The 26279-nt window shown below is 32.4% G+C and overlaps 2 protein-coding genes, 1 long non-coding RNA gene and 1 pseudogene across 5 annotated transcripts in view; 1 reads left to right on the forward strand and 3 right to left on the reverse strand.

The window, feature by feature from the left end:
* Window positions 1-1256: 1256 nt before the first annotated feature.
* The window catches only part of LOC132625994 (sorbitol dehydrogenase), a 72581-nt gene continuing 47558 nt past the window's right edge, over window positions 1257-26279 (reverse strand). Inside the window, exons 1-6 of one of the 3 annotated variants that reach the window (XM_060340691.1) lie at window positions 7118-7391; window positions 4944-5011; window positions 3784-4020; window positions 2744-3034; window positions 2214-2401; window positions 1257-1570 (exon numbers count right to left, since the gene is read on the reverse strand). In XM_060340691.1, coding sequence (XP_060196674.1) covers window positions 1378-1570; window positions 2214-2401; window positions 2744-3034; window positions 3784-4020; window positions 4944-5011; window positions 7118-7208 — 1068 coding nt within the window. In that variant the 5' untranslated portion in view covers window positions 7209-7391 and the 3' untranslated portion in view covers window positions 1257-1377. Of the gene's footprint in view, window positions 1571-2213; window positions 2402-2743; window positions 3035-3783; window positions 4021-4943; window positions 5012-7117; window positions 7392-26279 lie in introns of those variants that run through there. The other 2 variants (XM_060340693.1, XM_060340692.1) reach the window with 2 other exon arrangements.
* On the reverse strand, window positions 12611-15073 carry LOC132629258 (probable 2-oxoglutarate-dependent dioxygenase AOP1). The gene is made up of 3 exons (XM_060344964.1): window positions 14533-15073; window positions 13549-13870; window positions 12611-13097 (listed from the first exon to the last, which is right to left on the reverse strand). The coding sequence occupies exons 1-3, from the start codon at window positions 14901-14903 to the stop codon at window positions 12846-12848; spliced, it is 945 nt and encodes a 314-aa protein (XP_060200947.1). The 5' UTR covers window positions 14904-15073; the 3' UTR covers window positions 12611-12845.
* LOC132629259 (uncharacterized) lies at window positions 17628-21560 on the forward strand. The gene is made up of 3 exons (XR_009578159.1): window positions 17628-18349; window positions 18720-18809; window positions 20691-21560. It is a non-coding gene; the product is annotated as an uncharacterized LOC132629259 (long non-coding RNA).
* LOC132629260 (probable 2-oxoglutarate-dependent dioxygenase AOP1) lies at window positions 22720-25189 on the reverse strand (annotated as a pseudogene).

Here is a 26279-nt window from a genome sequence, read left to right on the forward strand (position 1 = left end):
AGATTCATGTCGGTTGTCTTTTTCATGTTTCCTTCTCTCCATTGTTGTTGTGTGAAGGAGAGAAACGAGAGAGGTTCTTTCCAACAGATTAATGGAATATAGTATTGTAGCTAAGGGTGGGCACAGTTTAGGCCAACCCGAAATTCGAACTTTTTAAAATATTTGATTTGGATATTTGGATTATGGATTGAACTTCGGATTTTATTTTTAAAATTTATGGATTTCGGATTGGATATGAATTTAGTACTATGGATTTTTGGATATTCGAAAATCCGAATTTTTTATACCTTTTATCTAGACCTACCTATATCATATGTACTAATAAGTCTAGTTTCTAAAGGTCCAATAAATTAATACCTAAGACCCTACCCATTAAAATATTAAATCAAATATACAATTCTCTACTAAATCAAATATAATATAGGGTTTTCTTACTTCTCAAGTTTCAAAAGTCTCACGTCAGTGTCACTCAAGGCAATGTTCTTTGTTATTTTTCGAGATGACTACTTAGATTTTATTTTATTCATTTCCACTTTTTCATAATGCTTTTATTTAGTATGGATTTATTATGTTGGACATGACTTGGATTTGTTAATCCTAACTTGAACCAGAAGGCTGTTTTTACTGAGCAATTAAGATTTAGATTTACTTCTGTGGAGCTAACACCATGAATTTCGTTCCTAATAGGTTTGCCTTAAGTCTCAAGAGTCAAATTCGAAAATCCGAAATATCCACACCGAATAATCCGATTCCGAACTTAAAATATCCAATTCGATCCGAACTTATTTGGATTGGATTTGGATTGTAATTTCTTCAATTCGAAAACCGAATATCCAAATCGAAAATTTCATATCCAATCCGATGGCCCGAATCAACAAGCTTGCAATCAAGTTACTTGTAGTTTACGAGCAGCGTATTATGCTATATTAGTGCTTTTAAATAATGAAGAGATTTTCCAAATGGGCATATTAATAGACTATTGACTAGATCGATTCCAGTATTGACTAGACTATTGAATTCTCTAGTTTCTTAATGTTGACTTCGATTAGCTTTAGACACGATTTTAAACATTTGAAACTTAGACATACTGACTAGACTATTGAATTCTCTCGAGACTTCGATAGCTTTAGACATGATTTTAAACATTTGAAACTTAGACACGCTACTTACATACTCAAATTAAGTAACTTTGACCCCCGTACTCCAAAACTCGCCACATAAAATGGAATATAGAGAGAGTATGTGTAACACAAATGTTAAGAGCACCTCAAGCCTTTATTTCACCATTTTCAACTAATACATAGTTCTTTATAACCATAAAACATCTTGGATATCAAATTCCACAAATATTTGGTAACAAATTTTCTCTGTTTGTTTTTACAGATTAAACATGACTTTAATTGCATCACCACCACGAGCACTAGTTTCAAAAGCTTCTTCAACTTCCTTTTGAGAGAATCCAAACCTATGTGTTATCAAAGGCTTCACATCAATCTTTCCACTTCTTAAGAACTCAAGACACAATGGCCACGTATTCTTGTAGCGAAATATGCCGATGACGTCGACCTCCCTGAACATAATTCGCCGGAAAATTAGTGCAGTCAGGGCAGAGCCAGAATTTTACTAAGGGAATTCAAAATATAAAGTAAACACACAAAGAAGCCAATGAAAATATATACATGTATACATAAAAAATAACTTTGACCTAGTATGTAATTTCCCGGCACAGGGGGGTTGGACCTTAAGCCCCTAGCTCTGCCCATGAGTGTAGTGGCAAAAAGGATACAGGAATTAGAGAACCATAAGCTTATTAATACTGAAGAGTAACAAAAGTTTTTGTCGGGAAAATGATCTATGTAGGTAATACCAATAGTTTAGGAATATATTTTAGTCATGTTAGTACGTTTACTTTAGGTGCAGGCCCGCTATGCGCGGGGTCCGGGAAAGGGCCGGACCACAAGAGTCTATTGACGTAGCCCTTTTAGTATGTTTAATTTAGGTCGTATGTTTTCTAAGTGTCTGTTACTCCTGTGTTATATTTATATGCCAGTAAAATATATCGAGAACTTAAAAGAAGCAACATGGTATTTAATTGGATTGATGTGTAGTGGTAGTTATATTGTATATTATTGGTGTGAGACGAACTAAAATAGACCGACATGGTTCAAATAGTCTAACTCCAATTTAATTGTATTAAGGTGCAGTTGTTGTACCTTGCAGCAGCTGGAGTGAGAGGAACGGTCATCTCGTGATGTCCCATTCCGACTAAGCAAACTTTGCCTCCGGGCTGAGTTGCACCAAGGGCGGTCGACATGGTTTTGTTAAAGCCAGCACAATCAAAACTCACATCGATTCCACCTCCCATCGCTTTCTGAATGTTTTCTATATCCGCAGCTACATCCTGTTCAAAAGTATCAGCTAGGGAAGTGGAAAGAAAACCGAGGCAACATCTTTATTTTTTATGTTTGCGTATTAACAGGTTAATTCCAAGCATAGTCCCTAAACTTTACTCACTACAACAGTAGAGTCACAAAACTATTTTGCCACATTAAAGTCACTACACATTTTACTGTTATAGTGGGTTAAGTTCAGTTATTTTAATGAGACCAAAAATGGTTTCGTGACTTGTTATAATAGGCAAAGTTAGTGTGATCATAGGTGAATTCAACTCGTGTTTTCACTTTCGATGTGCACATGAAACATGAGAGATTAACAGCAAGAATTTTGAAATTTGGATGCTGACCTGAATATTAGTTGAAACCTTAACGATGTCATCTGCTCCTAACTTATTAGCAACAGAAAGACGATAGTCATCTACGTCCACAATAACAATTCTCGGGGCACCAAAAGCACGAGCAGCAAGCAATGTGACAAGCCCGATTGGTCCAGCTCCCAGCACTAATATGTTTGTTTCGGGTCCAACATTTGCACGCCGACAAGCATGAACACCAACACTAAGTGGCTCACACATTGCTCCTTCCTCTAAACTTATATTATCAGGGAGCTTGAAACATAGATCTGCAGGATGGACCACCTGTTGGTGATCGAAAAGAAATAACCATCTTAGCAGTCAAAAATTATGACTCCCTCCGTTTCAATTTGTTTGTCTTAGTTTCACTTGGAAGGGATTTTAAGAAAGTAAATAAGACTTTTAGATTTTGTGGTCTTAAACAAAAGATATGTATAATATATAAGACAAACAAATTGAAGCAGAGGCAGTATCACTTTATAGGCACTGATCTAGTACAAAGCCTCTGAATGTAATCTTATGTGACCTTGCATACAAAAAGCCTACGAAAATTTGACTAGACTAACAAAAATGAGCTCAATATCAATCCTATCATTTACTTGATGTATTCCCTCCGACTCAATTTATGTGACACCGTTTGACTAGATATAAAATTTAAGAAAGAAAGGAAAACTTTTGAAATTTGTGGTCTAGAACAAAACTTAAGACATTTGTGTGGCTATAAATCATTTCATTAAGGATAAAAAGAGAATTCTAAATTTAAATTGTAGTTATAGAAAGGTGACATTCTTTTTGGACAAATTACAAAGTACAGTGTGTCACATAACTGGTATGGAGGGAGTATTAAAGTTCCAGAAGTACACGATTTAAAAATTATTGACACTTATATTCCAACATCTAACCTAATGAAACCGGCAAAGAACAATCATGTCACATGATTATGCTATGATTGCCTTCTTATCAAATGTGAAATCAACGTCGGGAAAATTTTTGAAACGTTTGAAAACCGGTCTAAGTGGGTAAGCTTTTTTTACCTGATTTGCGAGAGAACCATGAACAGGGGGAGTAGCGAAGAACTTCATTTCGGGACAGAGATTATATCGGCCTTCTTTGCAAAGATCACATCTCCAGCAACTAATTCCGGGCTCTAATGCTACACGATCACCAGGAACCAATGTCTTGACTTCACTGCCGGCTTCCTCTATAATCCCAGCACATTCATGTCCAATCACCATTGGTTCTTTAACCACAAAATCCGCACACCTCAAGGTCTGAAGTTCAAAAAAATATTTCCAATTAGAAGCTTAACTGATTTTTCTCAAGTTTGAGACTCTCTTTGACATTATTAAAATGTTTACTGATCAGGAAGGTACAAATTTGTTGATTCCATCATATATATTTAGCTTAAAGTTCTGCAATAGCTCTAGTTCATTTACGTACTCCAATTCACTCCAAAAACTCAACAAATGAACACACATTGAATATCAGACACAAATTGCAGTTGCTTTTGCTCTCAAAACATCTGTAGAATTAGAATATGTAACAGAAATTCACCCGTGTTACAAAGACACTTCATTCACCCTACTAACAGGTATATGATATAAGTAAGGGAATTTCACATTAACATTTCAAAACACACTAAACAAGACTGATGGTAATAATCATACCATTACCGGATGCATAATTGCACTCGGATCCATGTAACATAAAAATTTACATTTGAACAGTGGAAGTCCAAACAAGCTAGTTTCTTTCATTCTTTTTAACATGATTTGCTAGGTCTCTATACATAATAAAGTGTGTGACCATTTCATCTAATAACTTAAGCTGTTTGAGAACAAACATTTATTTACTTAAGTATATATTCTCAACACGCCCCCTCGCGTGCAGGTTTAATTCTTTTTCATGGGCAAGCACGTAGAAATTATTCTTGATAACAGGTTGCAGTGAGATTCGATCAAGGACTTCCGCTTGTGTGTGATCATCTCATCTGAAAGTTTAAGTTGCTAGAGAGAGTGCAGTTTATCTACTTAAGTCTTATTCTCAACCATACACGATAATCATATCCCCACCATAGTAGAGCAAATCAAAACATAACAAAATTATAGATCACCACCAACCCTAAATCCCAACAAAAATTTTAGACCATGTACATGAGCTATCAAGAAAAGTGAACTTAGAAAACCGCTTTTACCTTGAGGTAGTGAACATCACTTCCACAAATACCTACAGCTTTCATCCTGACTCTAACATCATGGGGTCCTATCAATTACCAGTTTGGAAAAAAAATAAAAAAGAGAACACAGTATGAAAATCAATTGAAACAAAATCCAAGAACAAATTAAGCAATTAATTTGCAAATCAAATAGTAAATGTCAAAGAGCTACTTCCTTCTTTATTTATACCAAGCCTGTTTGCTCAAACCTTCATGCTTATATAGTACTTTTTCAGTACAATTTTGTATTGGCTAATCAATTTGAAAAAACTTTTACCAATATTGAGCAGCAAATTGCGCTTGGCCAATGTTCCAAAAGTGCATAAAAAGCTATTTTTTCAGCATCTAAAAAGCAGATCCTGCTACTACTTAAATACACTTATATTTTTTCCTAAAAACTTGTCCAAATACTTCAGTTCTTTAAATTTAGCACTTCTTTAAATGAATAAATAAATAAATAAAAATATTTTTGACTTCCTAGAAGTTTGACCAAACATGATATAAGTTGACTTTGTCAGACTAAAATAGAGTCCGTGGCATTTTGCACCCTTAATGTGTGCTCTTTTTTTCAACTTGCACCCTATCCTATTTTTTTTTATGATTTAAACCCCAATCTCTTTATTTCCTTGCAAAACAATAAATTCACCCTTTTTATAAATTTATCATGAGGGCAAAATAGGAATACAAATAATATATCTTTTTTTCCTTCAATTTATTTATTTTATTTGAACTGCAACAACAATAAATTTTATTTTCAAAGCTCTTTTTTTTTTTTTTTTAGTGATATTTCTCTATCAATTGTTGCTAAACATTTGGAGTTCTTATTGTTACAAGTTTGTCGTTTTTCCTTTATAATTTAATTACTACTAATTTATAAAGGAAAAACGACAAACTTGTAACAATAAGAACTCCAAATGTTTAGCAACTATTGATAGAGAAATATCACTTAAAATAAAAAAATAAAAAAAGAGCTTTGAAAATAAAATTTATTGTTGTTGCAGTTCTAATAAAATAAATAAATTGAAGGAAAAAAAGATATATTATTTGTATTCCTATTTTGCCCTCATGATAAATTTATAAAAAGGGTGAATTTATTGTTTTGTAAGGAAATAAAGAGATTGGGGTTTAAATCATAAAAAAAAATAGGATAGGGTGCAAGTTGAAAAAAAGAGCACACATTAAGGGTGCAAAATGCCACGGACCCGACTAAAATATACTCCCTCCCTCCCAATCTATGTGGCACAAAATTGGCATTCATAAGAGTTTTTCGTTGAAGCAATTTCTTCATATGATCTTTAAATATTTTAAATTGTTAATTATTGTGACTTATAGTACTTCTTAAGTAGTTTCCAAATATGTAAATTTTACTTTTTTAAAACTGAAGATTCTATGTCCAAATTCGCGGTCAGAATTAAAAATTTGACTCTCGAAATCCGAATTGTGTCACCTGACTGGGATGGAAGGAGTAGGAATAAACAAATTTACTACTTCCTTCGTTCACTTTTACTTATCCAGTATTGTAAAAATAGATTTTCACTTTTACTTGTGACTTTAAGTAAACCAAGACAAGACAATTTTTTTTTCTATTTTATCCACAGTAAATTGGTAAATTAATAAAAATAATTTTCCAAAAAAATAAAAATAATTTTCTTCAAATCATTTTCCAAATTCAATAAAAATAAGCGCCAATTAATATGGGTAGATTGGTAAATTATGCCTTTCATTTATTACTCCCTCCAAATCAAAATAATTGTCCACTTGACATTTTTTTCTTGGGTAAAAAAAAGCGTTCACTTATTAAATCAAAAAAAAAATTAACCTTATCTTTTCAAATTTGCCCTATTAACTGTTATGTGATCAAATCTCAATGTCTATTTAATTAGGGGTAGTTTAATCAATTTATATATTTTTTTTTATTGGAGTGAATAGTTTCTTAAAGAGTGTAAATGGCTAAATAAACTCTTATTTTTTATCCGGAGGGAGTATTTCTTAAGGGTGTGCAAAGTTCAAAGTCCACAAGTAAAAGGGAATATCAAATCACTATCACTTTATACTCTGGAATCTAATCAAATTAATCACAAAAATCTACTCAAGCACTTAATAAATAAAGTAATTACAACAGATATAAGTTCAACAAAATTTTAAAAAAGTACCCAAGACAGGAAGATTGAAAGGCTGAATCTTGAGATTGTTAACACCAAGAAGCCAAGCAGCCATGTTTTCATCACTTCCTCCTTTACCCATTTTCCTCAAAATGGGAAATCAAGATTTGATTTTGAAAAGACAGAGAAAAAAAAATTGATTTTGAGAGGGTTTTTGATTGATTCTAATATTTGGCTGTAATAATTTGTACAGTCTGTGAGTTTGTGAATATTATTGAATGATGATGCAATTTGGAGATAGAATCATTTTGTGGATAAGAAGCACAGCTTGTGCAAATCAGTACTGTTGGCATTAAAATAGGTTGTTTTGATTGATTAATGATTGGTTTTGCTTTGTCTTATTTTGTGCTATATTTTTGCAATGGATGCCACTCAAGTTGTATTGAAAGTGACTTTTTCTTTTCACACTGGGTGTTCAGTAATCATATTGAAACTCGACTATATTTGAATTCGCACCATATAGGTTTTATTTGGGGAAATCGCTTCCTACCAATTTTTCCATAACAAGAATTTAAACTCAAAATCTTTAGTTAATAAAAGAGCAATCCCATCTATTGTATCACAGTTTTTGCGGTATTGAAAGTGACTTTTTAGTAAGGCAAAAACCATACAGATTCTATGGGCCATGGCCCTGTTCACTCTTCATTTTTGGCAAAATCTTGCAATTTTAAACATTTTTTTGTGCGGATTGCCATTTATTTGGGTTGGTTTTTAATTTTTGCCCTTCAAATTAGTGGTCTTTAAATTTTATCCCTCATCTAACACCTCAAGGTTGTGAGTTCGAATTCCAGCTCAATTAAAAAAAAAATTAACAAGGCAGATTTTTGCAAAGTCTGTCCAGCAAAACTTCTGCCTTAAGGTAGAATTTCTACCCATGCAAATTCTGCCTGTGAAGGCCAAATTTTGCCGAAAGGGCAGAATTTAAAGACCACCATTTTGAGGGGGCAAAATTAAAGACCACCTCCAGTGAAGGGCAATCCTGCAAATTGCCCAATTTTAAATTCAGAAAATTTCACAAATGGCCTCCATTTGGATGGTCTTTATTTTTTGGCCTTTGTTAAAAAAAAAAAACACACACACACACACAGAAGATAGCTTCCGCTTTAGAAAACTAGCTAGATAAAACTTTTGTTGTCATCAGGCATAAGTTGTGGACATAAATTAATTTTTCCAGTAAGGCGAAAGTTTAGAATATTTCAAGACAGTGAGCTTGTTAGCTTGACCACAAGTTATGTCCTATAGACAAAAGCTAAAACTTATGCCTGATGGGCAATAAAAGTTCTTTCCAGCGAATATTTTAAGTTGAGATCTTTTTGAATAATTTTGTTAAGCGGATAAAAAAATTCAAGACCGAACACTAACCACGCGTCATTTTCTGAAAAAATTACACCTAATGACCTTGAAAATAGTTGATATTAAAGTTTTGTCTCTCGCTAGTCTCATGAACAAGTCAAAAAATTTATTCATGGAACAAGCGAAGTCAGAAGTTCAAAACCACTGATCATTCTTGCAAATCATCCTTTTTTATTTTTACACGTAAAAGATTTCAGTTAAAATTTTGAAATAAAATACAAGAGATCATGTATAAGGTTCTTTTTCTTATTCAAAAAGTAATGGATTATGTTGAACCATCTCCTCCTAAGAGTAAGCTTGTCCATCTAAAATTCGTTATCTGCCCAAGAAAACACAAAACTAGCAAAAAAAAAAAAAAGAAACAATAAGACTAAATAATGAAGAAAAGAGTGTATATATATGTAGAAAGAAAGAAAATTCGTACGTTCTCCAAAACTTAGCAAGTTCATCCTCATATTCATGAATAGCTTTGTCTTCAAGATCAAAAATAAAAGGCAACTTATGGCTATTAGTGGTGCAATGACGACGCCGGGCTTCCACAATACCTCGCTCCTTGTATGCTGCTTTTGCTATAATATAATATAAGTATGGTTTGCATCAATAAAAAATACGGAAGAAAATAAACCTTTGGCCTAGCTAATTTAATATCGTCAAAGTTAAATCATAGATATGAACCATTCAAGACCTTAATAGGAAACAATGACTTATTTCGTTCAATTAATGTGGTACAATCTAACACCTCCTCGCACGTACATGTCTAATTAACTAGAACGTGAATAACATAACATGCAGCCTAAAACCACAAATATAGTGATGCAAACCTAGCTTTGATATACTATATTAAGAAATATTAGATTTAGGCTCAAGCCTATTTCAAAATAACATTCCCTTAACCAATATAGTATCGTACAATCTAACAAGTACTGGCCTGACTGACTTTATGCCAGAGAGAAAAGTGAGCAAAAATATCCTTTTTGAACTGGACATCGGATAGACTGAGTTATAAGGTGCATCTCTTTCTCTCTATTCTATCTCTCAAATTACACATAGAAAACTTTCAAATTCACAAAAAGAGAGAATGTTTTGGCCATATAAATTTTGAGCCTCCCAAAAAAAGAGAAGTAAGCATTTTGTAGTCATGCAAAACAACCTATCATAATGCAAGCATTAGAGAATGATTTCACTGTTCAAATATGTGACCTATAGGTCACACACGAAACAACTTTACTGTTACTCTAGACTTCCCTTCAAGAAAAAGAAAAAGAAAAAATAAATAGTCAGCTCGGCGTCCCCCATTGCACCACCAACAACTATGTTGCAACGCAACAAGTCTTTCTTAAGAACTGAACAAAATCTTGAATGAAGAAGTTGATGGTTATAGAACTCAAGAACTCTTTGCCTTTATATAGGAAAATTTTGCTGCATAATTTTTCTTCTTTTTCTAAATAGTGCAAGATTCTTTTTTATTTGGATTTCTCATTACACTTGGAATTTCTTTTCATCGAGTTGCAAATGATGCTATTCGAGTCTTGCGTGTGTGTTTTTGTTTTTTCCCTTTTAGTGAAAATATTTACACATGTTTGGATTCGCAAATAAATCAATGAGTATGACATATGTCTTTATAATTAACGCTCTAATCACTAAATCACAAATTAATTACACATTCTCACCTCCACTTATGTAGTTAACTATTGTAAATCAATATAGTCAAGTGTAAAGATCGGGTTAAAAGAAATTTTTACAACACCGGTTAAAATAAGTTCACCTTGTGTTATAGTTTTTTCTTTTTCGATTTTTCATTGACCATATGATAAGCAAATTGATCTGGCTAATTCGAGTTCGGTTCGACTACGTTTAATGAGGAAATAAAGCTCATCTACGAAAAGATTTTTCAACCCTACTAGTCCAACGCAAGAATCTGATTAAAGGTCGGAAGAATTACCATTAATCATCCCATCACTACCCCTTAATGGTAAACTTTTTCTACCTTCGAATTATTTTACTATATTTTATTTTATCTCATCTTTCACTACAAGAAAATATAGAAATGGCAACAAAAAAAATTAATATTTGGCAACAACTTAGTTTTATTGTTGGCAAAAAACTTTTTTGTTGCCAAAGAATTTAGTTTTATTGTCATAGTATTGGTTATTATTGCAAAAAGTATTTTTGGCAACAGAAAAGAAAAGTTGTTGCACGTTGTTGTAATAACAGCCGTTAGGAAAAGTCTATACAACCAAAAAAAAATATTTCCAAAAGTACTTTTTACAATAATAATCAATCTATGGCAACAAAAATAATTTTGTTGACAAATATATTTTTTCAGGTAGTGTTTCTAGTGGTGGTCAATTTCTAGGATAATTCTTTACATGATGTGTTGATTTTAGCTTGAGGGCATAATTAATCTGATCATATTTCCCTTTTGGCTATAGATTCTTCCTCAGATGAATGTGATTCCTCTTTACAAAATAGTGGGAAAAAGTTTGTGTTCCTTTGCTTGTTGCTAGTCCTTATCAAAGAAAGAATTTTCTTTCTATTAAATATTCTCCACATATATTATGTGTTTGTAGTTTTGCTTCGAAAGAGAGATTCCGATAGGAACTCTCCGAGAAGTTTAAGTTATATACATCCTTGGTATAAAGATTTTTTTACTTGTCGTAATAGGTAGTATATCTTATATTATTATAGTTTCACATTTTAAGGAGATTTACTGCCTACCGATTGATACCTTTTAGGTGATTAATATTATAAAAACTTCTTTATATTGCGATGCATATAACTTACAAGGGATTGATTTACGCAATTTTTTTTTCTTTTGTGACCATTTAGTTTTTGTCATTATTTTAAAGTTGAACTACCCTTCCGAACAATGTTAGACTTGAGTCTAATGTTTGCTCATATATTGCTTTACCTTACAAACAAATATTAGGTTGTCTAACATCGGCAAAAATAAAAAAATTTAGATTATCGTCTACTATTTTATCATAAGATTTTTAATTTGCTCAAAATCGTTAGACCGTAATCTAAAAAGTCCATAAGTTGAAAGAGAACAAATTAGCAAAATAGAGCCACGTTAAAAGCATATATATTTAGAGTATAAATTTGGTGCACTGTCAGTGTATTAATTTTTTACACCATCAGGTAACCTTAACCTGCTATAGCAGGGTTACCAATCTTCTCCCAATTGTTTTTTTCTTTTTCTAAAATTTAGGCAATGATAATTTATCTCTCTCTTCCCCTCCCTTCCTCTATCTGATTTTTTCTTCATTCCCTCCCCCTCTTCCCTTTAACTCCTATGCTTTCATTATTCCCAATTAGTTGATCGGGTTTCTGTCATTGCTTCTTCTATCACCGTGAGTTTTTAATTATTCAAACCCTCCTCTGATTTGTTCTAAAGTAATAAACTTTACAAACAATTATTAAAAATTGATATCTTTATTAAAAAATTTCTCATAAAGGGAACCAGAATTTAAATTTAATGAGTTCATGTAATGATTTTCAACACTTAATTCATTGAAACTTTAAATTATGGATTCGGATATAATATTTATTGAATTTTACATATATGTATTTATACTCTGTATCGAAATTTATGAATTGAATCTGTGTAGCTGAAAAACTTACATCCGCCTCTAATTAAAATATTGATGTAGATTTTTATATGATATAAGACTATAGTTACAGATAATTCTATATTAAAGAGAAAAGAACAGTCAAAATTTATTTATAGAGCAGTCATAAAGAAAACAAAAAATATGTGTACTAGTAAATCCTCAATGCAAAAGGAACTCCTCAAGGGCAACAATGGCTGAAGTAATGAAGAATTACTTCTTTGGAAAGTTAACAAAATTTACAGCATTAAAAGATTGCTACAAATTGCAGCATTAAAAGATTGCTTCATTTGTAGTGACGTCTTGTTAAGAAAAAAATCATGGAAACTTCAAAATTTTATTGATGCTAACTAGGGGCAGAGATTTGATTAACGCTCAAAAAAGGAAATGCCAAATTTGATTAGAGTAAAATTAGGACTCTACTTATTTTTAATATTTTTTTTCTAAATCTTAAGTATAAAAGTTATTGTAATTGTCCTTTATTTTACCTGATGGTGTAAATAATTTTGTCCACTAACAGTGCACAAAACTTAAACTCATATATTTATTACAAGACAAAACAACCAGGAAAAAACTTCTAGTTATGACAAATATTCATATGGAGGCATAATGAGCATAAGCTACCAACATATAAAACAATAGAAATTTGAAGCTTAAGAACTGCAACAATTCAAACATAACAAAAACACTACTAGGATATACACTACTAATGGAACCCGTCGGAAAATGGCATGTAGAACGCTAACCGTAACAGATCAAACACCACAATAAGTCTTGAAAGCATCATTGCCAGCTCCATAGCCAGCTTGTGAAGTGACATACTCAAATAATCCAAAAATTTCATAGGGCTTGAAGAGTAAAGGATGTTGTTCATCCACAAGTTCTTTTGGTGCCTCTATATTGTAACCTGGTTTTGGTAATGAAAACAATTGAATGGAGAATCTGTCACTTTCTCCAGCCATTGTTACCTTATGAACAGGAGAATACAATCTACCATTTGTCCATGCCTGTATAAATTCACGCCGTCAATACACAGAACTTAAATTCTAAGACAGAGATTAAAATTATATACATCGAAACTATGGGCATATCTAGTAGTGTATCCACAACATTTGACTAGAACCATATATTTATTCGAATACTTTAATTTTGTGAAAAATTGTACCTTTACACTGTATCTACACCCATAGCCACAAAGTAGTAGTGAGGACTTTACTTATACTAGCTATGCGCTCACTTACACCCCTTCAACGTGCTTTACGTGGCACAAATTCAAATTAGCTGAGGGCCAATCACTACCAGAAAATCGCTAAATTCCAATGGATGTTTCATTAGAATTTGGCTCGTTAGTAAGGAATTTTCGATGGAATATTCGTCGAAAATGTTACCGACAAGCCAAATTAATACGAATATCAGACACCGAAAAGAACATGAAAATAATGGAAAAAGAACACTTACCATGAAGGAATCACCGGACAAAACAAGATAAGAATTTGGTGAAATATTGGCATCAATCCACTCTCCATTTTTCTTGAGAATTTGCAATCCATTTACTTGATTTTGTGATATTATAGTCAAGAAGTTGCCATCTGTGTGGCCACCCAATCCAGGTTTATTTTCATCTCCAGTTGATGCTTTGTAATGTGTAAATCGAAATAGGAAAAAATTGGGATCCAAGAAACCATTAATGTAATTTTTTATTCCCAAACTCTCCAAAATCATCCTTTTCACCATTTCATCCAATTCCACAAGTGGATTTGAGTAGGATTTTACCAAATTGCTGCCAAATTAATATAGATATGTTAGTATAGACATAGAACTTATTGAAAATGGTAGTAATTAATATTACAATGCGATAAATTTTTCGTGGAACAAAAAAAAAATATAATCTATAAAATGAAAGGAAATAATGGATATTAAGGATGTATTTGGCATGAAGGAAAGTATTTTTCAGAAATTGTTTTTTACAGAATAAGTCATTTTCTGGAAAACAAACACGAAAGAGTAATTAAGTCATATCCTAGAAATATTTTTCCATTAAAGATGTAAAAAAACCTCCTTAGCTTATGTTTTTCTCCGATGATCCATTTGAAAGAGTTTCTAAATGTTAGAGAGTGTTGGATAGTCAGACATAATCTGGGAATATATAATTTTTCGGAAATATTTTCATAAAATGCTTCATTTATACCGAACACACCCTAAAACATAAAATGATAATATATTAAAGGACTTAAATTATACACATTGATAGTGTAAGAAATTTTAACACGATCGCTCTAATTTAACCAATTATAGCAGACCACCTTCTCTATTTTTCAGGTAATTACCAAATCATAATTGTTATAAAAGGTATCATTTTACTTGCTAACTTAATCAAATGATGTAAAAATATTATACACTGTGCGTGCACAAAATTTAAACAGAATGATAAAATACACATACCAGAAATCAGTATTACCATCAGGCCAAAAAATATTAGCAAAAGTCTCAACACTTTGTGGTTTAAGCAAATCAGCAATGCACAAACTCTCATACAATGGCAAGTGTGGAATCATCCCATTGTAGCCATGCAAGGGTTTGTTTGACAAGTTTTTCAATTTGGTCTCTAAAGGAAATTCAAATATTTCTTTTGAAGTACCAAACATGGCCTCCCTAATTTCATTTGGAACTTTATCATATATTGCTTCAAAGCAACCATATTCTTGCAAGGCTTCAAGAACTTGATTTTTTGTGGATTCCCATTGTATAGTGCCTTGTTTTAGCTCTGGATCTGAGAGATCTATTGTGGGAACTTGAACTTTGGTAGATGCCATTGATGAATTTTTAGAAAGTCAACACTATGACAAGAGAAAAAGAAGAAGAAAGACTTCAAAGTGTAAAAAGAGGAAATAGAAGGTACATATATAATGGGACACTCAAGAATTTGGCACTATATAATGTGAAATGGATAAACAAGATTTGTGCGAGGCAAAACTAGAAGTTTTGAGTTTATGCAGAATCAGAAAAGGCAGCTTATTTGATTCTGAATAAATTATTTATACAATATACATAATAAGTGAATTTTTGTAACATAAATGCAGAGTTACTAAAGTATGTCAGACGATCAGAATTATAGATATGCCCCTGGTTATGTTAATAAATTACTATTCCATCTGTCACATTTTTACATACGCTATCACTTTGTCCTAATTTATGTGTCATAGTTTGGATTTCAAGAGTCAAAATTTTTAATTTTGATGTAAAATCTTTAAATTTTTTGAAATAAAATTCACATATTTAAAAATCATGTAAAAAGTACTCCAAAGAATAATAATTAATAATTTTAAAATATTTAAAAAACATATAAAAATTATAATTAAATAGATTTAATCAATTCGAACTAGGACTGAAAAATTACCAGTTAGAAGGTCAAACAATACGACAAAGAAAAAATCTGTAAGACTTCAAAGTGTGAAAAGAGGAAATAGAAGGCGTACCATATCAATTTTATGCAACATGCATTTAATTTGTAGATAAATTACACGCTCAAACATTTGGCGTTATACTAATAGGAATTGGATAAACAAAACCTGATTACATTCAGTAGCGACGTTATAAATTCTAACCAAAGATTATAAAAATTCGAAATATTATACATAAAATTTCTCTTATGTTAAGAAAATCTAGCAATTTATATATTTAATTATATACAAATTAAACTTAGTTTTACTCTACTTATTCAGTGTGAGTTTCAAACAAGAAAATAAAATATTGGGAACTATAAATTCTTTTAGGTGTATATTGGGAATTTAGTTACAATAGTTTCCATAAAAGAGCCAAGTACTATGAAAGAGGCATGCAGTATGCAAAACACGTGTAGTACCTTCTAACACGTGTGAGTTAGGTCCGGCTTTAATTTTATTGTAATCCATAATTCAATTTCTTGAGAAACACAAAGTCCATTATTTTGGAATCTTTGAATTAAATTGAGAATGTGGAAGTTTGTGATTTTTCACATGGGACAATTTAAGTTTCCTGAATGAGGAGCCTCTTCTGATAAGAACTAGAAAAAGGAAAATTGTTCCGATTGCAGCATGTTATTTCTTTTTTTCATTTAGCCTGTGCTTTTGAAAGAATGATCTATGATAATTATTGAATGAAATTTGTAACGTACATTAATCATTAATTATCATAGATTATAGTAGTGTATTAGGATTTTTTTTTTCCTCTTTGAGATTTTTGTATTGCTATCTTGCTGATAATGTCGCCGGATCAGAGAGGTTTCATCTATACATCTTATATTTTTTTGAAGTTTGTTAAAAACATTTATACAATCATGTCACTCATAAAATAATTATAATAAATTTCATATAAGTTAAATTTGCTAACATATGTGCTATTTTATATGTTTTCTAGGAAAAACCCCAACTTATGGCACAGCGTCAAGAACATATTGTCATGGTTAAGCCTCAAATTGAGATAAAAGCATGTACTGATTAATTATGATGTAATGCTAAGAATGTATATGAAAATACCGAATTTTTGCATAAATTTTTACCCAAAGGTGAGCTCTATGCCTTTATTTCAAATTTTGATTCCTCGAATATAATATTCATTAATCTCCAGAGGACTAATGTCTTCTTAGCAGATTGAGGCCGAGACCTTGAGGATATAAACATAGTGTTAAAGCTAGTTAATGATTGAAGCTAGCTAAGTTGGTGTGAATGAGAAATGGAAGGAAAAAAAATAAAAGAAGGAAAATGAAGTTCAACGAGCCTTGTACCACATTGGTGGTAGAAAGGGAAAGTTATGTGCTTATAGTAGAAATCACTTCCTGTATCTCTTAAAGGGTCAAGAAGAGGGACTCCCCTCGCGCCGTCGTCGTCGGTCGCTTCGGTTTTGGTCAAATGATTTGATTGATAATCTTTTTGGACTAAATTAAATTCAATCTTCATTTTCTGAAATTATTTTATTATTTCCGCCGTAAAATATTAATTAATAAATAATTAAATTTTCGCGGAATAAAAATTTAAAGGAAAAAAAATTCCCAACGTTCTTATTTTTTCGGAAAAGGCATGGCCTTTCCGAACAGCCACCAAGCCTATTCTGAATAGGCATGTTCGAGGCTATATAAACTGAGGCAATGACTCAATTCTCACTTACTGGAAAAAAAAAATTCTTGCATTACACATTCTGCATTCTTTCTCTACAAATAAAACGATCGAGTCTTACTGTGTTTCGTTGCCACAGTTGAGTTCGCCGAAGTCGTAGGCGTTTGAGGTACCGCCACTCCTACGACATGTATATCCGTTATATCCTGGGAGGAAATAATCCGTAACCTCGGGTACAGTGAGGGGGTTAAATTCCTTAAGGACACACAGTGAATTTTGTAGTCCCGGATATTTGTTACTTTTATTTGCACAGTTTCTGCTTTCATTTTCTACTTACTAGTTTTATTTCCAGTTTTTTATTCTGCTTTACGACAATTCTGGACACGGGAGGATAACACATAGCTCCTAATTAATGCTCCACTCAATCTAGTTTAACTATGTGTTCTTTCAGTTAATATTAGATATATTTTCAGAATACACATAATACATCGAGTTTAATCAAGTTATCATGTCTTCACGTGACCCTAATCTATATAATTATATAAAGCCGGGACATAAGTCCGGTGATGTGGCGTAACACAAATTGAGGAATTGCATTTATCTTTTTCTCAGATTTTTGCCTTTCTTACATTTTTAAATTGATCAAACAATGTTTTATATTCCCTTACTATTCCTAAAAAAAAAAAAAAACTCTGGAAACATCGCTTTGTTTTACTTTTACCGTTGCTTTGTTTCACTCATCACACATGTTTCCTCTGTTCCTCTTTCCCATAACAAGGCAAAAAAACCTGTTTTGCTTCATGCAATACATTCTGAGAACTCAGGGGAATTCCACATTCCTTGATCCATAACGCTGGTGGGATGAGAATTCCTTCCCAATTTTTAAGCTTTTCAAGATTCAGACTCTAACAATTGCAAAAAAATTGGGTGTTCAAGAAGTGGGGTAGACGATGAAGTGAGACCGTGCAGGTTTTTTCCTCCTTTTCCCTAATAAAACGGATACTGCTGTTTTTCCCTGAATTGATCAATCCATATATGTTCTTACAATATTGAGTTCATCAAAGGCCATTTCCCAAATGCCATAACAGTATAGACATTCAGGAGCGGAGCTACAACCTATCGAGAATGATCAGCCAAACACTCTTCACCAAATTATACAGTGTATACAGGTAAAATACTGTCATTATCAACTAAAATCATGTTTTGAACACCCTTGAAACAACTATAGAGGTATTCCAGTGGTAAAGGTTGCCTAGACAGTCTTGCAGAGCCCAAGTTCTATTCTCAACAACAGTGGCTTACCCTTTTAAAAAACAGATCTTACCAGTAGCAATTCCCAACAGGTCTCTGTTTGACATTTCTTTTTTATTTTTGATTAATCTTATTTCAAATAAACAAATCTTAAAAGTCATTGTTTAACTAAATATTGTGTAGTTTGATTTAAAAAATTTGGTGTACCCATTCATAAAAAAAAAAATACTTGCCTAAGTTTGAATATCCTGAACAAAATTTCTGACTCCGTCAATCCCGTCAATGCAGACAAGGAAGTTGTGAACCACTGGGCTTGGCCGCTCTTTTTATGAGGGGAGAGACCAAAATGACTACGAGATTAAGTCCCTGCCACATAAAGTCGGTGACGTGTGCTGTACTGGAACTCATTTTTTATTTTTGTGTTTAATTTCTCTTCCTTCCTAGAGATTTCAAGTCATTTTTCGAACAACTAGGTCATTATACATGTATCTTGAAAAGGTGTGATTGGTATGACTCTACAAATAATTTTTATTTTGCTTCACTAGAGATGGAGCACCAAACTCTAAGAAACAAACAGTCGGAACAGTTCAACTGGAAAGAATTGGTAAAATTTTCTTAACGAAGAAAGAGAGAAACTATAATATCCTGGCTCTCCACATTTGCGAATACCTTGATTGCCTTTCTTTTCACTTCCTTTATTTTGGTAAAGTTTATATCCTCTTTAAATAATCTAGAGTTCTGTTATTTAAAAGTTTAAAGTTTCTCCGAAAGGTGAAATTGGGATTATTGTTGTTGGAGTTAATTTTATAGTATTGTCCCTATTGTCAGTTTATAATTAAAGTGATTCTTTGGTTATCTCCCGTTGTTGCTTTGCTCCAAGTTCAAGTTCTTCTGGGACACTGCCAGTTAACATAGATTACTTGCTCATTGCTTTCTTTCCACTAAATTGATATTAGTCAAATTTCTTAAGTGTTTTTAATCTTTTCTTTAGACTTAGTTTTCTTTTGTAGCTTCCCACATCGATTATTTAGTCTTGCTTTTTCTTCAATGTTATTTCCTTTACGTTTCAAGCTCTTTATTGGTCTATTGGATTAACTCTTAGTTGACTATGGGATTAACTATAAATAGTATTTGGCGAAATAGAGGGAAGGAAACTGAAAGTAATTCCAGAAGAATGTTCGGAAATCTATGATGAAATTGACCATTTAATGATAAATCTATTAGTGAGGGTAATGTTGTAAAGATTTAGTTCTTGATATTTGACAGAAGGTAAGTGTGAATAAGAAGTGTTGTTGAAAACATATTAAAGTATATATTGCAGATTTAAGGGAGAGGACCTTTTCTACCTGAGGAAGAAAGGGGGTAACTTAGAATTTTGTGGACATTACAATTGGGGAAATTTTTCTCGATATGAAAATCTGGATTTGTTTACTTCCGTTTTTGGAATGAAGATTGATTTTAGGTTGCTCGGTTTGTTCATTTAGTAGTTTCTTTCTTTATGATTCCATCGGTGAGTTTATTGATTTAGTAACATCATTATATATCAATCCATCATAGATCGGCAAAAAGCTATTGTTATGGTCTATTTTCAAATTTACCATTGTTTGACGAATTTGCTTTTGGTTTTCAGAACGCATCTCTTGATTCTACTTTTTTTTTGCTCATGGATTACTAAAACTGAAAACCCTACTGCAGATAGTTTTACCTTCTTTGGAATTTCTCTGAAAGGTTTCACAATATAGATTGGTGCTCATCTCCCTTGGTCTCTATGTTATATTAGTACATTCTAACTTAAAAAGGAAAAAAAAAATACTTCATACGACACAGTGCAAGGGCCTGCAAGGAACTCTCTTCTTTTTTAATCTTTGAACCCTCTTTTTGACAATAAAAGTAACATATTATCATCGCGAAATAAGAGTCAAGAATGTCGTGAAGAACAGGAAAGATTAATATTATTGTTATTCTTCTTTAAAATTATAGTGTTCTTCTTTTAATAAAGGACTTTCAAGTCAAGTCTGAATGACAAAAAGTCAATTGATTCTGAAGTCAAATGATTATGATATCTTATAACTTTGTGTTCACATTCCAATGCAGATAATATTTACCAAATTGAATTGCTTCCTGTCTCCGTTGAGGGGTTCTATGTGAAGCTTTTAGATGCTTCAAGATTTACTCTTATTTTCTACATATTTTTCTTGATATCAACTTATGGTTTGAAAACAGTGAAAGTTAACTATATTGATTGGTTTTTGGATGCAGAAGAAAGTAAAAAAATGGAAGATCCATAGTAATGGGACTGAGTGGCAATTTTGAGGCGAGTCATGACGGAAGCTGAAAAGAAAAATAAGCTACTTATAAGGAGTTGAATACTATTAATGATGTGAGGCCTTTTGAGGAAAATTGTGCGGGCTTGGCCAAAAGCGGACAATATCACATTATGTTAAGAGTATCTTTGAACCGTTTTAGCCCAACAACTGGTATCAGAGCCAATGATTTGACGGGGCGAGTAAGAAGATGGCGGAATGTGGTGTGAGGCCCGGCTTAGTGTCTTTGCCTGTCTATGGGCCGGTTTACAACCTTTACCCATAGCTTTGAAGACGCATACACAGCTTTGGGCTTCAGTGACCGTAAATACTCTGACGATGTGGGTGACACATTGACGTTAAATCTTTGATCCGTAATGAGTCATGTGAAACTTAGTTCGAGGGGGAGATTGTTGGTGTGCGAACAAGGTACCACATTGGTAGCTGAAAAGAAAAAGGAGGTACTTATAAGAAGTTGGATAATCTTAATGATGTGATGCCTTTTGAGGAAAATTGTGTGGGCTTGGCCTAAAGTGGACAATATCACATCATGTTAAGAGTATTTTGGACCGTTTTAGCCCAACAATCAAGACGGTTAGATATCCAATAAGCTAGCTTGTGCCTTCTCCTAGTTATATACATAAATTCGCTCCTCATCATCCATTCCCGGAGTGTTCCATTTTAAAACTGGGGAGTGTTTTTTATGTAGCTTACAAATTAAATACACCTTTAAGGAATGTTGTGAAGTAGTTCACTGTGGTGAATAGTTGATTTTCATTATATTATTGGTCATTGTAGAGTGAATAATGTTTAAATTAAATTCAATTCCAAAACAGATATTAAAAATATGCTTTACCCTGCTATAGTGACATCGTAAAGGCTGTAAGTAGAATAGGTGTTATGCATACGTGTCAAACTTATGGCCAATCTCATAGCCATAACTTTCTGCCTAGCTACCTCCTCGTTTTTTCTCAAAACCTAGATAAATTTATGAGGTAAAATAACATTTGTCTATGTCCGATGAAAGTAGGGGATATCATATTAGGAAACATTTCATTCTTGGCGCAAGAATTTTAGCATTAATTTTGTAGAAGGTAGAACATAAGCTTATAGGACTCAGTTGTGAAATCGAAAATTAAAGTATGGTTCCATGTAGGAGTAACTATATTAAAGAAACTTCTAACAGCACATCTCTTTTGATACAATATTTCAATACCTTTGAAAATAATGGAGTCATTCTATCAACCCCTGGTGCTTTAAGAGGATGCATAGCAAACACAACAATCAATCTTTATTTCTTCATCAACATCTTGAATTAGCTTTTGATTTATAGAAACAGTAATAGTCACTTTAACATGGTTTAGGATATAGTCTAAGACTCTTAAGTTTGTCCGGTTAGATGTAGAGAATAGACTATCATAATACTTACAATTTCTTGCATTATATCAGCTCACATCAAATGTTTGAATTTAATTTAACTTTAAAGATTCGTTGACTTAATTCTCAGAAAACGAAAAGTATTGCTTTTAGATTTTATATTATTTCAATTGCACGTGTGGAAGGACAAAGTTTGTACTGGGTATTAATTTTGGAATCCTTAAAATTATGAAAATCTTCGTAGAGATCAAGTAGAAGAAGATATAAAAATACATAAAATCTTTCTTATTTTACTTTACACAACAATATGTGTATATATATATACATATATAGGAGTCCTAGACCAATAATTTTCTATGTAATCTTCACTAGACGACAAATTGAATTAGCAAAACATATCGAGCATCATTAAAAGCATAAAATACATATTACAAACCATAACAAACAAAAAGACATTATACTAGAAAATCATCATAAAGTTATGAGAAATATCAATATGAACATTATAACAGAAAATCATCATACAATTATGATAAATATCAATATGTAAGAATAAAAAGTATCACACAACACATAGAAAGCTGAAACTTAAAAGAAATTGCACCAATTCAAACACCACAATAAGCTTTGAAAGCACCAGCACCAGCTTTATAACCAGCTGGTGAAGTAACATACTCAAATAATCCCTGAATTTCAAAGGGCTGGAAGAGTAAAGGGTGTTCTTCATCCACAAGTTCTTTTGGTGCCTCTATGCGGTAATTTGGTTTTGGTATTGAAAATAACTGAAATGAGAACCTATCATTGTTTCCGGCCATTTTTACCCGATGAAAAGGAGAATGCAATCGACCATTTGTCCATGCCTGCAAAATTTGCAAAAAGAAAAAAAATAGAAAAATCTTTTAAAACTATAGCCTACTATGTTCTTGAATAGGTGGTATAGTGGTTATCGTGCCATCAGTAGAGTTCTTAGTGCTAGCGGAACGTGAAAGCTAATCTCACACTTAACTGTCGACAGTACGACTGATGGATCAATGGAATTCAACGTATGTTTATTTAACCCTAACTTAAGATCTTACCCTCTCTGCACACACTCGATGTAAAACTTTAAATCTGCCCATGACTTATCAAGAAGGTTAACCATATAGTAAACTGACTTCAAAATTTTTATATCTTCGGTACAAGTAACACTTAAGAATTAGTAACACTTACTAATTCTTTTATAGTAAACTGACTTCAAAATTTTTTTTTTTTGGTTTGTGTCTTGAATTTTGTGAAATTTGATTATATTAGATTTTTCTAGTAGGTTTGGAAAATCATTCTTCGTAGGATTATTTCAGCTTCTAACCCCGAGAACTAAGCTTTGCTGAACCTCGTTAAATTCCTGACTTCCGGTTTTATTTTTTCCTTCTCTATTTATTTTGATTGTGTGATTGTGTTAGTTAATCCCAAGATTCTCGACAACAAATGATGATGACTCCTCTCATGAAAAATAAAAGATACGTATTTAATACATACAAAAATATGATGGGTGATAAGTATCCATCATTCTTAACCAAGGATCTCAAGTTTGAATCTCGGAAACGGACTCACTTTTAGTAGGGACACTTTACCCCCAAAGTGGAACTATCCCGACACAAATCTGGAATCACTTTGGCACAAAACAGGCACCAGACCAAATGGAAAAAAAAAAAAAAAAGACAACAAGCGAGAAATATATAAATTATAAATAAATGTCATAAAGAAAAATTAACACTTACCATGAAGGAATCACCAGACAACACAACATAAGAATTTGGTGAAACATTGGCGTCAATCCACTCTCCGTTTTTCTTGAGAAGTTGCAATCCATTTACTTGATTTTGTGATATTATAGTCATGAAGTTACCATCTGTGTGACCAATCAATCCAAGTTTATTCCCATCTTCATCACTTTTAGGTGCCTTGTAACGTGTAAACCGAAAACGAAAACTAGAGCTGGGATCCAAGAATTCATCAATGTAATTTATCATCCCCAAAGATTCCAAAATCATCTTTTTTACCATTTCATCCAATTCCATAAGTGGCTTTGTGTATGACTTTACCAGATTGCTGCCAATTTCATTTAGAAAACTACATGGTTAAAATGAACATATACTAATAAAACTTGTAGAAATAGTAATACGATGTGATAATAATTGGATGTTGAAAATGAAAAAAGAACGGCCCTTATGTTTGAGTAGATTCGAAATGATCCCTTAAAAATATATTCCTAGGCAGTTTTGGTCTTTTAACTTTGCCAAAGGTGAGCATCGGTTATCTCCGTATAAAATTTAACAAATTCTAATTGTTAGATTTGTGGGAACTGTGAGGAGAAAAAAGTTGACTAGAAACACCAAAAAAGTACCGTCAAACTCAAAAAAAAAAAAAATACACACTAGAAAAACCACTAATACAAAAGATAGATAAAAGGTAGTAGAAAGTAAACTGCACCTAAAAAAAGTTACACTAAACGATCTAGAAAGAGACCAATCCCAGCAAAAATTACAAAAATTGCAACGGTAAGGCATGTTGATGGGAAGTCTTTTCCATGAAAACATATTCGGGTAATCAAACATCAGAATATGACTTTCGATCTCATTTCATGAAAAGAAAATGACTATCATCATACTAAGAAACTAAAGCAAAATTAAAAATAATGCTAAAATTAGAAGTATATGTACACATACCAAAAGTCAAGATTTCCATTTTCAGGCCAGAAGATATTAGCAAAAGTTTCAACACCTTGAGGTTTAAGCAAATCAGCAATGGATAAACTCTCATACAATGGTAGGAATGGAACCTGCCCTTTGTAGCCATCCAAGGGTTTCTCTGAGAAATTTTTCAATTTGGTCTCTAAGGGAAATTCAAATATTTCTTTTGAAGTACCAAACATGGCCTCTCTAATTTCACTTGGAACTTTGTCATATATTGCTTCAAAGCAACCATATTCTTGTAAGGCTTCAAGAACTTGAACTTTTGTGGATTCCCATTGTTTAGTACCTTGTTTTAGCTCTGGACTCGAGAGATCTATTATGGAATTTTCACTCCATTGGATGCCATTGATATTGATGAATTTTAATTGACAAAACTCTCGTAGATCAGATAGGTTTGAAGACCTATTCGTTACTTCTCCCTGCCATCTATATATAAATAATCTTACGGGTTGTTTAGTTGATGGGACAAGAAATTATAAATTCATAAATACTTAACTACATGCATAGGATGTTTACACCGAATTAAAAGAGAATACTTCTTTACTTTTTTGCAGGAAATATGGTTATTGTCCCCAAAAACATTTGGTCAGCTAAGGACAAAAGGTGTTTGTTGGCATATCATTTATGGAATCTTAAGACTTGACAAACCAAGGTGAATTACTGCATAGTCTAGTGTTAAAAAGTGTGCATGCAAGACTTATTACATTAAATGGATTTGTGTAAACATCTGGTGCAAGTAACTTTTTATCAAATAAACCTGAGATAAATTGTGTTTAAAATATCCAATAGGAAGGTGTGGAGGCCGAGAATTAGGCTAGAAGATTAGTAGGTAGCTGAGTATTCTTATATTTAGTAGTTTTAGTTAGTAACAGCGTAATTCCTTTTCGCCGATGTGTGTTACTGCCTGTTGTTTCATTTGCTCTATATTATTATTGTATTGCCATATTTTTTTTTTTTTTGATACCATGCTTCAAATTATTTTCTTTTCTTTTGAGCAAGGGTCTATCGAAAACAGTCTCTCTATCAAGATAGGTGAAAGGTCTGCGTACATCCTACCCTCCTGAACCCCACTTGTGAAACTACATTGGGTATGTTGTTATTATTATATTTTATATATCCAATATTACACCCACTACATCCCACTTTTAATACAGTAAATCAAACATCTACCGGTAAATATATATCCACTAAATAATTATTAATCTCCAAATCATAATCCCGTGATAACTTATTTCCCAACCAAACGACCCCTTAGAGGTTGTTCAGTTAAAAATAAGTTATACAAATACTGTAATATAAAGATTAATAATGCAGGGATTAATAATTCAAGGATCGTAACGCATAGATTATCTTTTATCGGTGTATAACTTAAACTTGTGGTTGATTTAAATCTGCATACGAGTTTGGATAAGGGAATGAAAGCTAATCTATGGTGG

The sequence above is a fragment of the Lycium barbarum genome, chromosome 2 (genome assembly GCF_019175385.1).
Source record: "Lycium barbarum isolate Lr01 chromosome 2, ASM1917538v2, whole genome shotgun sequence".
Lineage (NCBI taxonomy): Eukaryota > Viridiplantae > Streptophyta > Magnoliopsida > Solanales > Solanaceae > Lycium > Lycium barbarum.